Source organism: Notamacropus eugenii, chromosome 1 (genome assembly GCF_028372415.1).
Source record: "Notamacropus eugenii isolate mMacEug1 chromosome 1, mMacEug1.pri_v2, whole genome shotgun sequence".
NCBI lineage: Eukaryota > Metazoa > Chordata > Mammalia > Diprotodontia > Macropodidae > Notamacropus > Notamacropus eugenii.
In genome coordinates, this window is record NC_092872.1 from 190,625,853 (window position 1) to 190,643,297 (window position 17,445).

Below are 17,445 nucleotides of genomic sequence, written 5' to 3' on the forward strand. Positions count from 1 at the left end.
ATTTTTTTCTTAAATTGAAGTCTCTTTGTGTCATGAATTGGAAGTATGTTCAGTAATTAAACTAATTCGGAAGTTAGAGTCTTTCTGCTAAATTCTTCTGTGACACTATTTAAATGCTGAGTTTTAAAAAATGATGTTTTATGTTTTGCAGCAAATTCTCATAAAAAATATCAACTTATTTGGAAACAATTTTCTTTTGGAGGTAAAGAAATCTGTTGAGGGTGGCAGTGGAAACAATTGAGAGATCTTTCACATCAACACAGGGCTGGTCAGTAGAGGTCTAGTTAGCAGATTCTGTCATAATTTGAAGTCTCATTAATTGATATTCACTTTTTTACTAAGTGAACTAGGTGGCACGGTAGATAAGAGTACTAGGCCTGGAGTCAGGAAGACCTGAGTTCAAATTCAGTCTCAGTTACTAGCTCTGTAACCCTTATCTTCTGCTTGCCTCAATTTCCTCATTTGTAAAATGGGAATAATAATTTCAACTCCCACAATTGTTATGAAGATCAAATGAGATAATAATTGAAAAGTGCCTTGAACATAGTAAGTTCTATATAAATGTGTTTTGTTTTTTTCCATCCCACCTATTTGTTTCTGTTGTGGTCATGGGAAAGTTTCTTTGCTTTTTGGTAAGGGCTTCTAGGAATATCAAACAAAGGATTCTAATGAAGTCTGCCATAGATGGTATGATGAAGGTGAGAATGACATGTGTGCTGAGTTGGATTTGCCTATGTCATCCACTCTTAAGGAAATAAAACTAGGTAATATGAAACCCCATTGTGCTGTGACTAGAGCCTAAAGCATATTAAACATTAATTGCTACTATGTACTGCATGGGGTTAGCCAGGATTAATTTCCTCAGTCTTTGTGATACCAGCTCAGCTTTTGCAGAAGCCCTGAACCCTATCCCTGCATTTCCTTTGTTGGGAATAAAGCTGGTTCCCTTGTGTTGAGTACCTACAGTTCAAGAGAGAAGAAAGGGTAATCATTGACTTTTAGGTACTGTATTGGAACTGAACTGATATCACACTAAATTATGTTGGGGAAGGGTTGGAATCGTAGGGTAGCATATGGTAAGTCCATTCCTAAGGGCAGGAAGATATTCAGATAAAATCCAATGTTTATTTTTTTCTCAAGTTATCCTCTTCTTCCTCTGTAGAATTTTATCCTGTTTACTATCCATTCCTTCTTAATATGTTTCCTTGGTTTCAGAAGTATCACATTCAACAAGTACATATCAACATGTCTCCTTCTACGTCTCTGACTATTCCTTCTCTTTCTCCTTTACTGGTTTTTCTTCCTTACCTTTTGAAAGAATTTATGCCCAGTTCTCCATTTTTCTCCTTAGGCAATCCTCCTGTCCATGGCTTCAGTTGTCATTTTTATGGAGCTGATTTCCAAAGCTTCTGTGTTCCAGATTCACATCTCTAACTGCCTTCTAGATATTTTCACTTGAAATCCTTCTGGCATTTTACACTCAAAATACATCAAAAATAGAAACTATATTTCCCTTGAATTCTATGATCACAACATCTCTAATATATTACCCCTTTTCTCTGCTGACACAACAACCACTCTTTTTCAGGTTTTCATCAGCTCCCTTATCAGTACTGTTGCGATAGTCTCCTAATTGGTCTTCTTGCCTCAAGTCTTTTACTACCTCACTCCTATCTCCACACAGCCACCACAGTACAGATTTGACCACATCACTCCCTTACTCAAAAAGTCCAGGGACTCTCTGTCATCTCTACGATCAAATATAAACTTCTTTTTTTGCCAATCAAGACTCTTGATAACCCAGCTCCAGCCTTCCTTTTCAGTCTTATTTCCTATTATTCTCTTCTGGGTGTTTTGTTGTCCATCCAGATCAGTTTTCTTAACATTCCTTAGGCCTGACACTTGACCTCCATTTCATCTCTGTGCTTTTGCACTCCCCCCCCATGCGAGGCATGCCCTCTCTTCTTACCTTTGCCTCTTAGAATCTTTCATTCCCTTCAAGAATCACTTCAAACGGTATCTTCTACATGAAGCCCTTCTTAGTAGCCCTAGCTACTAGTGTCTTTAACCTCCAATGTGACCTCGTTTCTGTTTCACGTTTGCTTTGTATATCCCTATATATGTGCATGCTGTCTGTCTACATTAGAATGTAAATTCCTTGAAGGTAGAAATTGTTTCACATTTTTGTCTTTATATTCCCAACAACTAATACAATGGCCTGACATGGTTATAATAATTAATAATATATAATTTTATAATGATCTAAGGTTTGCAAAGTGCTCTACAAGTATTATCTCATTTTATCTTTACAATATTTCGGCAGGTCTTTGTTATTATTATCCCCATTTAACAGATGAGGGAACTGGGGCTTTGAGAAGTTAAATGTTTTGCCAAGGGAGCAATTTGAGGTCTTTATGCTTTGTACCTCCTCGCTGCCTGGCATATGGTATGTTCTCAATAAACGCTTGTTTGAATGTTAACCTCCTGCATTCAGTGAGTTACCAAGAGCTTTTGAATCTGAAATAAGTCTTGTATTCATCCTTTCATCTTTTTTCTCATCATCATCACCCTAATTTGGCTCTTATCACCAAGTTTTTTGAATTATTGCAACTGGTTTCTCTGCTTCTAATTCTGTCCCTCCTAACCCCCACCCATGCTGCATAACTTCCATGTGTCATACCACTGTCAGATTCATCTTTTGCACAAATCTAGTTGTAGCACTTGTCTGCTTGAAAGCTTTCATGACTGCCTATTTCCTACCAAATAATCCAAATTCCTTAGCCTGACAGTTTATCCCTCCGGAATTTGGTCCTTCCATATATTTGTGGCTTTATCTCTCAGTAAGAACAAAATTGTGAACCCAAGGCAAAGCTGGAAAATCGTTCCCCTTGTATGTTACCCTCCATGAGAGGCCTTTACTGCAGACACATCCAACTTGACTCACTATATAATGAATATTGGTGTGCCATGGGGAATGGAATTTTCTGGTATTAAAAATATGTGCATTTATAGAAAGTAATATTAAAAAATATCTCTTTCTGTACTCTGGGTAGTTGCCCATCTTGTCTTACTCTCTTTGTGGATGTGTGTGTTGCTCCAGCAAAACTTGCTGCTTCTGCATTTCTACTACTTTCCCACTTTTGCTTTTGCTTTTTGCCTTTTGCTTCTCCCTCCCCCTCCTGTCATCTTCACTTTTTGAAATTCTGTCCATTCTTTTAAGACTTTGCACAGCTGCTATCTCCTGTGTAAAGCCTTCACTGATCCTTATCAGCCAGAAATGATCTTTCCTTTTTTAGATATATCCTATATATCTCTCTTTTGCACTTATTCTGTATTATAGATATTATACATTGTTTAGTTTTTTATCATTGTCTTTGAGTTGTATTCTCTGTAGTAGAAGCTTCATGAGTGTGGAGACCTTTTTTTAATTGTCTCATTCCATTGTAAAGTATTTTGTACAGAATTAGTGCTTCGTAGAAGTTGCCTGAATGAATGAATAAACCTGGTGGACTACTTTGAGCCATTGAGAGCCTGGATATAGAATTTTGTCTCATATAGCATCCTTTGGTGTTATCATTAAAACTTGGTAGTTGCTCTTTATGGCATACTCAGAGGTTAAGGTTCACCCACCAAAGTCATTCAAATTGACATGTCCAGGGATGAGGAAGATGGGTTATAGTAAAATGATTTTTTTTTTTTATGTTTTCACATCACATTCATTTATTTAAAAAAAAATTCTTTGGATAGAGTACTGACTCTGGAATCAGGAGGACCTGAGTTCAAATCGAGCCTCAGACACTTACTAGCTATGTGACCCTCGGAAAGTCATTTAAACCTGTTTGCTTCCAAATTTTTTTCCTTTTTGACATTCATTTTCTAAAATGTTAAGTTCCATATTCTCTCCTTCCCTCCAAAACCTCCCCCACTTATTGAGAAGGTAAGCAATATGATGTCAGTTATGTGAACTCTTGCAAAGCATATTTTCATATTAGCTTAATCACATTTGTTTCAGATTATATCCCTCCCCTCTTCGTTACCCTCTTCGTAAGTCATCCCTAGTAATAAAGATAGGAAAAGGAAAAAAAGAACTAAGCATAACCAACCAGCATATTAGTCACATTTGACAGATTATGCAATATTAAAATCTCATAGTCCCCGTCAACTTGGCAGTGAGGGAAGGGAGATGCATTTTCTCCACTCTTTTGTGGGTCAAGGGTTGGTTACTTTAATTACCTAGCTTCTGGTTTCATTGTTGATTGGCTCTAGGAGCTCTGATTCCCTTATCCTGAGGCAAACTGCTATCTATGGAGACACTATAGTCTCTTAGTGTTCTTTCTAAGAACCAATTACCTTCAGATGATACCCAATCCAAAGTCACTCTCTCCTATTATGAAATATCTCTCTCCTTCCATGGGAGTGTTCTTTTGTGGGACCCCATTTCATTAACGAATCAAGATTTTTCCTTTTTTTACCCCCGTTCGTCAGTTCCTCCTTTTACCAACACATCCGTTTTCCTGTGGCCTCTCTTCTTCCTGAGAGACTACAGATGTTATTTTCTCTTTGTTATTTACCATTGATTTGATTAGGGAACATCACACATTCCCTTCTATGTTTTATCTCTACTTTCTTTTTATATATCTTCCCAGTCTGCAATTTAGTCCCATAAAATTATTGATTCACATGTGTATAGAGTGTTGTGTGACTTAGTCCTTGTTGTTTCAGACATGTTCCTAAATAATAATATAATTCACTTTTATTTAAGTTCTATTTTTATCTTTATCTCCTTATGTGCTTTTAGAAAGATATTTCTTAATGGTTCTTCTGTTGTTATTGTTATTTTTTAGCTCTGTAGTTGTCCTTTTCTTTTTTTCTGGAATATTTTACTTGGTTACTTTACTTGATTCCTGTATTTCTTTTCTTTTCTGGTATTGTCTGGAGTGTTTGAAGAAAGAACTAATTTGCTCAATTTTTAAAGGGATTTTTCAAATAGTTTTCTTTATTGAACCTCCATCTTTTTTCGTTGTTATTTAAACTCAAATTTGCAGGGTTTGTCACCTTCCCATCTTGAGTTGCTTTGTTCTTTTGAATATATTATTCTGTTCCCTTCATTTTCTTGTGGGTACAGAATCTTTTTGTATTATTCAGATTTCCTTTCCTTTTTATTTGAATGCCTTTCCCCAGGTTAACTGCAGAATTTGTACACTCTTACTAAAATGGTTCAGTTTAACCACTGTGTGTTGGGGCTTGAAGTATAGGGTTTTGTTTTGTTTGGTTTGGTATATATGTATACAGGACCTTTCTGTTTTGAACTCTCTGGGGTACATGAGTATTTTTGGGACAAAGGTTAGGGAAATTTTAGTTACTTTTTCTTTAGCAAAGTTACAAATTACTTTACAGAATGATTAGATCAATTGACAACTTCAACAGTATACTAGTATGCCTTCTTTCTCAAAGCTTCTCCAACACTATTTCCATTTTTTATCTTAGTCAGTTTGCTAGACATGAGATTGTTTTGATATGAATATCCCTTATTTTTTGTGATTTGGAGCTCTCCATATGGTTGTTACTTGTTTGAAATTAAATTTTGAGAACTTTATGTTCATATGACAATTTCACTACTGCCTTTGTCTTGCCAGCACTTAACAGAGCCCTGTATTTTAAATAAAGTCTTATTTAAGTCGTATTTATTGTAGTCATAAGCCAAACTTGCCAACGTTTCCATTTTTCAGTTGAGTGGAAGGACATCTGACTTACCACAGTTTTTTATTCCTTCCTCCTGCCTTATTTTTAAGAACAAGGAATGTCCTAAATGGCCAGACTGGTTCCTTCATTCAACAAACATCAGCTGAGCGTTCACTACCTTGCTAGGTGCTGAAGGGGATATGGACATGAATGTGACAAACTTGTTTTTCAGAGCTTATAATTTAGCAGTGGAGATATTGAATACTATCTTGTATCATAGTAATAGAATAATGAAATTAAAAAATTAGTTCTTTAAGAAGATCAGGGAAAGATTGGAAGCAAGGAGGCCATGATGATTAAAAGAACAGCCTCTTTGGAGAACCAACCTCAGTAAAAAGTGGTCTTCAGGTTCCGGACTATGAGTTTCCTTTATAAATAAGCTCGTAATAGTATACACGAAAGTAAAACACAAAAGTCTTTAGGGTCCAGACTGTGAGTTTCCTTTATAAATAAGATCATAATAGAATACATGAAAGTCAAACAGTCTTTTTGAAACTTAAGTAAAACCCTTTGAATGGAGGACAATATGGATCCATTTTGCAGTGAGTGCTACACTCTAGTGAATGCTGTAAAAGTAAGGATATCCCAATGTACATATTTGAAGAAGTTAGTAATATTGAAATAAAAAGATAAGGCCAAATTAGTTTGTTCATGTACAGACTTGACCTTGAAGTTGGGATCATTGGAACTGATTTCTCATTTATAATGAGAAGAGATGATTGGAAACATACAATTGTCATCTTTTTTTTTAAATACAGAATCATCATCAGCAATTTCATCTTTTTTTTAAAATACAGAATCATCATCAGCAATTCCAGAACTGCTTCTTAGATTTCCTACAACTTTATCTTAGTGACTTTCTCTTTTGCAATCACCATTGCAATGTAGCTCGTGTAGATGTAAAGCCACCAAGGAGGAGGCTCGGTGGTTTGGCGTTTTTCCTTTTATAATCGTATATTCACAGACTTCTGGTTTAAACAAAGTTTCCACTAAGGATTTCCCATTTAGTTCTAATATTTGTTTGTTTGGTTTTTTTGTAGCATCTATCAGGTAAATAATTATATGCTCAGTGTACACAGGGAACAGAGTAATATAGTGATTGATGTGCTAATGTCTGACTTATGGCTTTTCAAGTCTGGTCATAAGGGGATCTGAACATTTGTTGTGTCACCTCTGCACCCCTGTTAGCCCTGGGAAACAGTTTGGCATATTGGAGAGAGCAGTGGATGTGATATCAGGTTTGAATTCTTAGATACTTGTCATTCAGTCTTTCAAATCCTCCATATCTGTAAAATGGGGATCTTATTTGTCCTTCATTTTCAAAGAGGGCCAATGCCATCACAGAGAGATATCATGATGACTTGTGCATGAATTGGATTTAAGTGAGGCAGAGCTGTACAAAGTCATCCGACTCACTCTTCCGGAGTAATCAAGTCCAGTGGTAAGACAAAAGTCAAGATGACTGGTAGGCACTACCTACCTCACCAGGTTTTGTTAAAAGTGTTTTGTGAACCTTAAGGCATTTGAAAGCTTGAATGCAAGTTATTACTTCCATACTAATAAGTTATTTGGAAATATGAGAATATATTATCAGTGGCATTCTAGGCACTACATGTTATCTCCAGTTACTATTTAGGCAACATGATGTAACAGAGGAAACATTGAGCTTGGACCTGGAGGCCTGGGTTCTGATTCTACCTTTGCTATGTAACCAGAGTAAAGTAAATAATTTTTCTTCTCTGAGCCTTCAGTTCTTCAGTTTCTTCATCCATAAAAGGAATTTGGACTAGTTGGTCTCTAAGGTTCCTTCCAGTTTTAACATGCTATGAGAGTATTTGTATTTGTTAGGGAAGATAGCTAGTAAGGACCTGCAGCCTCAGAGGTGGTGCTGTGCATGCAGACGTTCCACGTGAAGCACATTTCAGTTTACTGATACATTGCACCCTTTCTTGTTCCTCATCTTCATATCCTTTGTAAATGAGGAGTTTCTTGGTAGGAAAATACTGTGGAGTGGCTGCTTACTGGGGTCTTTCATCGAAGAAATAGTGCAATAAAAATAACTTGATTTTTAGTAATGTAGATTTTTATTCACTGTGTGATAGCTAAAGAATTGTGCTACTACAGGAAAAGAAGTAAAAAAGTTTTTAAAAAACCATCCTTTTGGGAATCAGAGAAGATGTAATTTAGGAAGAGCAATGGAAGGAAAAGATAAAGATGAGACAGGTAGTGTTATGTGGTTTCTTGGGGCTAACTGAATTGGTGCCCTTTCCCTTCCCTTCTGCCAACAGTTTCCCTCCCCCCCAAAAAAATCTTCCTAGGCTTTCATTTTCATAGAATTGGCAGCCAAAAGTAGAAATATATCCAAAAAGATCTAGACAGACTAAAGCATTGGACTGAATCTAACAAGATGAAATTCATTAAGGATAAATGTAAAGTTATGTGTTGTTATTGTTGTTCAGTTGTACCCAAGGCCCTTGATGACCCCATGCCTATAGCATACCAATAATGTCTGTGGGGTTTTCTTGGCAAAGATATTAGAGTGGTTTGCCATTTCTTTCTCCAGTGGATTAAGGCAAACAAAGGTTAAGTGTCTTGCCCACAGTCACACAGCTAGTAATTGTCTGCAGCATTTTTGATTTTTGGTCTTCCAGACTCCAGGCCCAGCACTCTATCCACTGAGACACCTAACTTCCTCTTGGGTACGAAAAAAAATCAACTTCATAAATATAGTAGGGCACAGCTAGATGGAAATTTTGAACAAACACTACAAGTCAGCAGTGTGATGTGGCAGCTATATCAATTAATGAACAGGCATTTTTATTAAGCACCTCCTGTCCAGTAGGCATTATAGTAGGCCCTTGGGATACAATTACAGAAAACAAAACAAAAACAATGGTCTCTGGGGTTGCATTAAGAGGAACCTGGCTTCTAGGAATAAGGAGATGGTCATCCCTCTGTACTCTGCCCTCATCAGACACCCTCTGAAGTATTGTGCTTAGTTCTGGGTACAAGACATTCATAAGGCAGAGTGTCCAGAGGGTGACCAGGGCCTGGAATCCATTCCATATGAAGATCCAGAAGAGGAACTGGGCATATTTGGTCTAGAGAAGAGAAGATACCAGGGGAACATAGAAGAGGGATTAGAGTCATCTCTTTGGCCTGAGAGGGGCCAATGGATAAAAGTGACAAGAAGGCAAAGGCTCAGTATCGGGAGTGAATTCCTGACAATTGGAGCTGTCCAAAAGTGGGATCAGCTGCCTCAGGAAGGGGTAGACTCTCCTTCCTTGGAGATCTTCAAGCAGACTCCTTTCATGCATGGGTTGGATTAGATGGTCACTGAAGTCCCTTCCACTTCACAAATTATGTGATTCTGTGATTAGCTGCTTGGTAGTACAGTATGAATGGAATTGTTTTGAAATGGTTTGAAAGAAAAAAGTAATCTACCTGATGATTTAATATATACTTCAGAAGTTCTTGACTCATGTCAGTGATCTTCAGACAGTGCTGATGGAAAGCAAATGAAATTGCAAACTCATCACATTGGATAAATAATAACCCTGGTTCCTAATTCCAGAAAAATTCCTGAATTTGATTTTCAGAAGTTTTGTTTATGATATTGCTTTATTGAACCACAGAATTTAGAATCTGAAAGGACCCCAGTAGTATCTTGTCCAAACCTATGCCTGATAGGAATCCCTGCTCTAAGATACTCAGCCTCTGCAGGAACACCTCCAGGATCTGTTACGTCTTGAGGCAACCCTTTGCCTCTTTTGGACAGCTCTAATCTTTAGGAAGTTTTTCCTGACATTAGCCTCAATTGACTGCTATAAAGCTTCCTCCGCTGGCTCCTGGTGCTGGCCTCTGGGGCTAAACAGAACAAGTCTAATCCTTCTTGTACATGAACAGTCCTTCAGATACTTGAACACAGCCTAGGATCCTCTTTTCCAGGCTAAATATTCCTAGACCCTTCAGAGGATATGAACTAAGCCTCTTAAGCCATCTTGGTTACCTGTCATTGTCTGCTCTGCGGAGCCCCAAACTGAACACAATGCTCCAGATATTGTCTGACTAGCACAGGGTGAAGAGGAATGATTACCTCCATGTTCTTGGAAGCCATGTCTCTCTTAATGCAGCCCAAATCTGAATTAGCATTTTTCTCTTTGCCTGTTACATCATACTGTTGACTCACATTGACCCTGCAGTCCATGAAAATCCTCAGTTCTTTAGCAGACTGCTTTCTAACTGGGCCTCTCCCATCTTGTGCTTTTGCATTTAGTTTTTTGAACCCAAGTGTAGGACTCGATATCCTTACTGAAGTTCATCTCATTAAATTCAACTCAATTTGTCTAGCCTGTCAATATCTTATTAAATCTTTAGTCTTTTATTTTCTGTAGTTATATCTTAATCCAACTATATGTGTGTGTGTATGTACGTCTTTTAAAGATATACATGTATGTGTATATATGTATAAAGATATAGACATATATATAATATACATACATATACTACGTTTTGCAACTTTACAAAGAATAGAAAATATATTTGTAACTAGAATTGAAAGGAGGCATGTTTTTGTGGTAGGACTTTAGCATTCTTGAGTATTGTATTTATATATGTATGGTTTTCTTTTAAGTGTATTCTTGAATCAGCAATTGACAGCCTATTTAACATTGTAATAACCTAATGTTTTTGGCTTTTATTTAGTTATTCGCCTCCCCCTCCCCCCGTTAATCAAAACTGCCATGTGCCATATATTTATTAGAAAGTATCCTCCATGGTCCTTTCCTGCTCCAAATTAATAATCTTATGATTCTTGGGAGGTGCCCTGCATTCTTACCTTGTATTCAGAAATCCTAATGGGCTAACCATTCATATTAAAGAACCTTCTTGGGCTGACTGAACACAAAGGAGAAAATATCAACTGAAAATAATGATTAAAATGGAATTGACAAATATTAAGTTTGGCTCTTTAATATTTACTGGTTGTTTTCAGATGAGAAGAAGCAGATGGTTGCAAATGTGGAGAAACAGCTAGAAGAAGCAAAGGAACTGGTAAGTAGAATTTGGCTATTAAATTAGAGTACAGTGGTTCACAATAGTGAATGAAATGTCTTCTTAGGAATTTTTCTCCTGTCTGTTTTTTCACTCTTGAGGCAGATGGAAGAACCCTTGATTGGTCTCTTAATATAAAATAGTTCATCAACTTAGAAAACTGAAGATTTAATACCTTGTTATCACTTACAAAAGATTTACTCACTGCCTACAATTTATAATATGTTGTTAGATAATGGGGAGAAATTGTAAGATCTCTGTTATCTACAGAAATACCTATGTTTTCCATAGTAGGACATTAGTTAACTAGAATAGACCCTGAATTTTTGTATAAGAGAAATTCCCTTAGAGCTAAGGGTTTGACCCTTTATGTATCAAACCATTTTATTTTATTTTATTAATGGGAATTTTCCTAACATACTGTTTGCATCCTTGCTTTATTAAGCAGAGGATATGAACCATAATTTAACACTTTGTTGTTAACACAATCATGTGCTGTGAATATAAATGCATGTATGAATGAGATAAGACATGGGGCTTAATGACTTAGACTGACAGTTTGCTACTATAGATCACTGAAACTACCTGGTTTGTGTGTCTTTAACGTGATACATTCATTGATGCCCTTCGGGGCAATTGAGGTGGGTTGGCTCTTTTGACCTAACCTTCCCTTCTTGAAGTTCAAGATTCCTTATGTCTGACATCAAGTGCTCTGCTATTGAGGTGCAAAGCTGTTCCATCTCTTGGCTTTCTTTTGCTGAATCTCTTCTCTGCTGTCAGATTGTCTGCTGCTCACCATCCCCTTCCCTGCTTTTAATCTTTGCCAGCTGCTGCTGCTTTTAATCTCTACTGATTCAGCTGTCTGTTGCTCTCTTCCCTTTTCTCTCTGCTTTTCTTCTTTCTGTCTCCTGTGGCTCTCCCCTGCTTCTTGGCTTTCTAGCAAAAAGGCTGCTCTCCTTTCTAGCCATCATCTGCTAATCAGAGTGCTCCATTCCTTCTGGTTGGCAAACTGACCCAGACTGCTGTGCATCAAGCATAACCGTCAGATTGGCATCTCTTCTCAGCTGTTTTCATTGTTGCTGAGATCTTAGGAGTAGCTTTCTTCCCCTGTCAAACGACATTGTGTGTTTTGTGGTGGGGAGTCATTACTGTGGTTTTGGATTTTTTCCAGAGACTTCAGGATGCTGGAATTTTAGTCTCCATTTCAGAATTTTTTTTTAAATGCAAACTGTTTTTATATGAAGAAATAGAATTCATGGCTTCATGTAGCTTACAGTCTATTTGTTTTTAGAGATTTTCTTGCAGAAAATCTGCCCAGGATGATCTTGTTTTTATAATATTGCAAATAATTTGTGTTTTTGGTTCAACTTTATAAAGATAGCACTTTAGGACTTGAAAAGTGCTTTGCCCTGAAACTACTTCTTCCCCATTACTTTTTGCAGAGAAGCTGTATAAGGATTATTATTCCATTTTGCAGATAAGAAAACTGAGACTCTGAGAACTGAAGTGATTTGCCCATTGTCATGTGGCTGCTATCAGAAGCAGGGCTTGTTCCAGTTTCCTCATATACACACTGCTTTGCCTGTGGTTTTGCTTGTAGTTATTTGGGCTTCCCACTACTTCCCACTACAAAATGTTTCTCTTCTAAGATAAAGCTATCTAATTAAGAAAATTTAAATGTTCATAAGAAGCTATTGTTATTTTTTTTTAGAAAATGAGTTAAGACTGGTATGCTTCAAGGATCTATGTGGTGCTCTTTCCTTTTATTACTCCATAACTTAAGAGATGATTTTAAAAGCTGTTTGGACCAAAAAACTCATCTCTCTATGGGAAACCTGATGATGAGTTTTTCTGATCTAGCTTGGTTCTTGGTTAATAGTTATATATGGTCTATCCCTGGGCCCATACTTGAAGCCTTGGTGTAGGCTCTGCCACAGCTTGTAACTTTATATAGCCTTCAGCATCAAGACGATGCCACAATGAATAATCACAGTATCTAACATTTTTATTGCACTTCAAGTTTTGCAAAGAGCTGTATGTATATATGTTCTCATTAACAACAACCTTGAAAGGTAGGTGATAAAGGTATAATATTCTCATTTTAATAGATGAGGACACTGTGTTTCAGAGAGATTTAATTACTTGTCTACATTACACAGCTAGTAAGTATTAGAGGAGGGCTTTGAGTCCAGCACTTCCTGACTCCAAGGCCAATATTCTTTGCACTACATCTACCTCTTAGAGGAGTAGGTCTTTAGCAGAGGATACACACATCACGCACACTTATGCTACTTGGCACCAATTTCTTACCATTCAATAGTAGTAAGAGATAAATGTTTAATGTCATTGTCAGTGGTAATAGTAATCATCATCATCATCGTAGTAGTGACAATAGCCAGCATTTATATAGCATGTTAAGGTTTGGAAAACACTTTGCACATGTTATCCATTGATTATATTGGATAGAAGTACAGTCAGGTTTCAGAAAGTTTGATACTTTTGTCAGAATGACTAGATACTGTGTAGTCTCAAGCTGAAAAAAAAAATCCCACAATCCTACATTGACATTTTGAAACTGAAAGTAATAACATTGTGATGTAATATCTGTATCTTACTTCATATTGGCAAAGGTTCCAAAATAGCACTATAAGTAAATCAGACTTCTCTGTCTGAAAAATCTCATTTTCATAGAAATTTACCTGCCAGTTTGTAACATCAATGTGATACCCACAGCAGCTACTATGGTTATTATGCATGTGTATTTCCAGGGTAGATTTGTAAAATATAAACTCTCTTCCGTAAAGACGAAACCAAAATATTTATTCAGATACCAAAAAACCAATTACACCATGGTAACAACGAAGTTTGTACATATTACCAATAAAGGGAGCACCACCATCCCCAAGTCTTTCCTCCCTTTGTCCTCCCCACAAACAAGCTCTCTTCAGCAAAATTCCTCCCTCTCTTACTCATGCTAGCTGCTCTCCTCTGCTCTGTCCCAGCTCTGCCTTGATTTCTTTCTACTGCACCCTTCCTCTTCCACCCATTCAGCAAGCTCCTACCACCATCAGCTCCATGTGACTCAGATTGTGGGCTGGGCCAAAGCTCAAAGCAGGTCACATTAAGGGGTCTATAAAGGGGTAGGGGAGATCTTCAAATTCCCCTACCATTGCACAGTTTTAAAAACCTATTTGCATCTGTTATTTCCCTTCTTTATTCCCAAATGATCCAAGGGCATCCTGAGCTCTTGCAAGGTTGCAGCCCAAAACCTCCTCAACTGCAGCTAGTATCAGTAGTAATCTTCAAAAGTAGCTTCTGACAACTCTCAGAAGGAAGGGAAGGAGCTGAAGGGAGCTGGTTTAAGTAATGGATCCTGTTTTCTGCCACATTTGCCATTCTCCTTATACTTCTGGGTAAGTCAAGAATAGGAAATAAGAACCCAGTTGCTAGATTAATCACTAGATTACTCCAAAGACATCTAAATTAACATTTGCTTTTATAGCATGAAAAAGCTTTCTATTTTGTCATGGAAAGATTTTTAGCAAGGTAAAGCAGAAGATACTTTTATGTTTTATAATTAACCTCACCCTTACAATGAAGTAGCTGTGTCTCTTTTCTTACATTTTAAAATCAAGGCATAGAATTAGAGGTCCCTTCTATCTCTTAATTCTGTGATTCTGTTATAGTCTTCAAATCACTTTTTTTCTCCTTCCATTATTAGCTTGAACAGATGGATCTGGAAGTCCGGGAGATCCCTCCACAGAACAGAGGAATATATACCAGCAGAATGAGGAGCTACAAGCAAGAAATGGGAAAACTTGAAACAGATTTTGTGAGTCAAATTCACTCCTAGTCATATTTGTAGGACTTTGTCCCAAATTCCTCGCCTCTGACTTTTTCATTATTCCCTTTAACCAGTTTTAAATGAAGAGAACTTAGTTGCTTATTCGAAATTTTGTTTAGGGAATCTGATGCTATCTTTTGCCAGCAGTGGAATTTCAGACATGCTAGATCAGTAATTCAAACATGGGTTCAAATGATGTGTTCCATTATTCCCAAGTAATACATAGAGAGAGCATTGTGAAGTACATAGAATAATTTATAAATCATAGTCCCTGACCTGAAGGATTTCAGTTTGCCCTCTTCCCTCAAATAAGCTTTTTTCATTTGGGAGAGAGAGAAGATTAAGATGTTTTTTCTGTTAATTATATTTTTGAATTTCTTGTTATATTATTGTGTGACAACATTGGTCTTTCTCTTTCTATGATTCTGATTTAAGCTCTTTAAATTTAAGCATATATCTTATTTAGTATGGTTTATTTTTAGGTATTCAGAGAATAAAACCAGCACTATCTGTCATATTAATTTTAAATGGAAAGTAATCCTTTATATTAGGCATACATTCATGAAAGAAACTGAAACACCTGGCTTTCTGAAACACATGGACTCTAGAACTGGGAAAGAAAAGCCTCAACTCTACCCCATACTTAATACGATGATGTGACTATGATCCTAGCAAGTCTTTGCTGTCCTCAGCCTACTCATCCTCGCTTTAGAGAAGGGAAAGGAAAGTGATAAATGTCAGGAGGTACTAACTTCTGGAACCAGAGTACTGTCCAGTTTCTTGGAGACAATACAGCATAATGGAAAAAGTACTGTCTCAGTTTAGGTGTTAAAACAAAATCAAACAAAACTTTGGGTTCCAGTGAAGTCTGTGGCACACATCAATCATTTGTCTTTAGGGAAAGCACTTAAATTTCAGTTACCAGCAATTTCTTCAGCAAAAATAGAGGTAATGACCTTCCTTTCCTCACAAAGTTCTTTTGAAGGTCACAGCAGTATTTCTTAGTGATTGAGTGTGAGGTAAAGTTACTTTTCCTTTTGAATATCTCAAATCATTCCTTTGATGTGATGTTAGTTGGATAAATATGATCATAAAATTAAGAGCATTATGATATTGTCCAGTGGCTTGCAACGTAGCTTAGAATTGTTCTGTCAGATGGCAGCTCCATTCAGGGATCAAAGACCATTAGAATTAACATAAATTATCAGGTGGAGGTGGGAGGTCAAAAGTAGAAGATAGGTATTTATGTATTCACTTTTTCTTTAGACAAAATTGTCCCACAGAACAAATCAGGTATTATTTAGTTAGGATGTAAAATCACCATCCAGATCATTCATATTGTACAAATAGGGGAACTGATTCATAAGTATAGAGGGAGTGGGGGGAGAGAAGACTTGGACTTCATCTTCTAATGTCTTTTAGCTAGTCAGTACTAGAGAAGAAGGTATTCAGCTTTAGTCTCCCAGCTTTAAGCCCAGAAGTCTGGAATTGAAATTCGTTAACATGGAATAACTATAAATGGAAGAAGAAAAAGAAACAGTAGAAGGGGATACTATTGCATTACTCACCATCCTCTGTATATTCCCCTTCCTTTTCTGATGGTCTTTTTTGCTATTTCCTTTATGCCTGGAATATACCTTCCCACATCTCTTCTATCCCCTTGACCTGTTGAATTCCAACTTATTCTTCAAAGCCCAACTCAACACCTTGTCCAAGAAGTCTTCCCCAGTCTGAAATTTGTGTTTCCCTCCAAAACCTCACAAAGACTGTCTAATGAGATTATTGCGCATTATTTTATATTATAGCTATTGATAGTTTGCCCATTTTGAGGTCAGGGGCCTATCTACCCTAATGCCTTAGCACAGTGTTCCATCCATTTCAGACACTTGATAAATTTGTTGAAGAGATAATATTATGAGGATGGCCTATTGAGAAGACATTGGGGAAAAAAAACCACCTCTGAATAGTGTCATGCTACACTAAGATACAAACAAATATAATAAGAGTAAGACATCTCTGCACAGAAGGTAGGATAATTCTTAAGTCATGAGGCATAGAAGTTCCAGGGATGGCATAATATTAGCCACCTCTTCCTTCCTACCCCAAAGTACAGGTTTTCTTTTGAGTTGTCCCAACCTGAGCACAAAACTCTGTCAGTCTTCCAAGCTCCCATTCCACATCACCAGCTCTACACTGGACACTTTCTCTTAGGTGACCCGTAGGCAACTCATTCATCATGTCCAGTTAGTCATTAAGCATTTATTAAGTACTGAGTATGTTACAGACTCTGTATGAAGTGCTAGGAAATTTTTTTAAAAAGCTAAATGCAGTCCCTTCCTTTAGTGATGTCATATTCCAATGGAGTAGACAATGTGCACATAGCTATGTACATGCCAGGTATATATAGAATAAATGGGAGGCAATCTCAGAGGGAAGGCAGGAGGCAGAAGTGAGGAGGGAGAGCATTCCATGCACGGGGAGCAGCTAGTGATAAGATATGGATCCAGGCAGTGGATTGCAGGGGATGAGGAACAGCAAGGAGGCCATTGTTGCTGGATCATGGGACCTGCGAAGGGGAGTAAAGTGTAGGAAGAGTGGAAAGGTAGGAAGCAGCCGCACTCTGTATTTGAACTTGATCCTGGAGGTGATGGGAAACCACTGGAATTTGAGATCTAGCAGTTATCTTCCATTTTTTGCTTTTCTTCACTTTCCCCTCCCCAATGTTTAATTATTTGCCAGCAGTTATCAGTTTGATTCTATCTCTCTGCAATCTCTCACATTTATCCCCTTATTTCCGCTCCCGTGGC

General features: G+C 37.3%; 1 protein-coding gene across 5 annotated transcripts in view; it reads left to right on the plus strand.

Annotated features, from left to right (window-relative positions):
- Window positions 1–17,445, plus strand: part of VTI1A (vesicle transport through interaction with t-SNAREs 1A) — a 396,018-nt gene that overhangs the window by 3,224 nt on the left and 375,349 nt on the right. For all 5 annotated transcript variants that reach the window (XM_072622511.1, XM_072622494.1, XM_072622521.1 and 2 more), the window contains exons 2-3: window positions 10,736–10,794; window positions 14,516–14,626. In XM_072622511.1, the coding sequence (XP_072478612.1) occupies window positions 10,736–10,794; window positions 14,516–14,626 (170 nt within the window). The remainder of the gene's footprint in view (window positions 1–10,735; window positions 10,795–14,515; window positions 14,627–17,445) is intronic.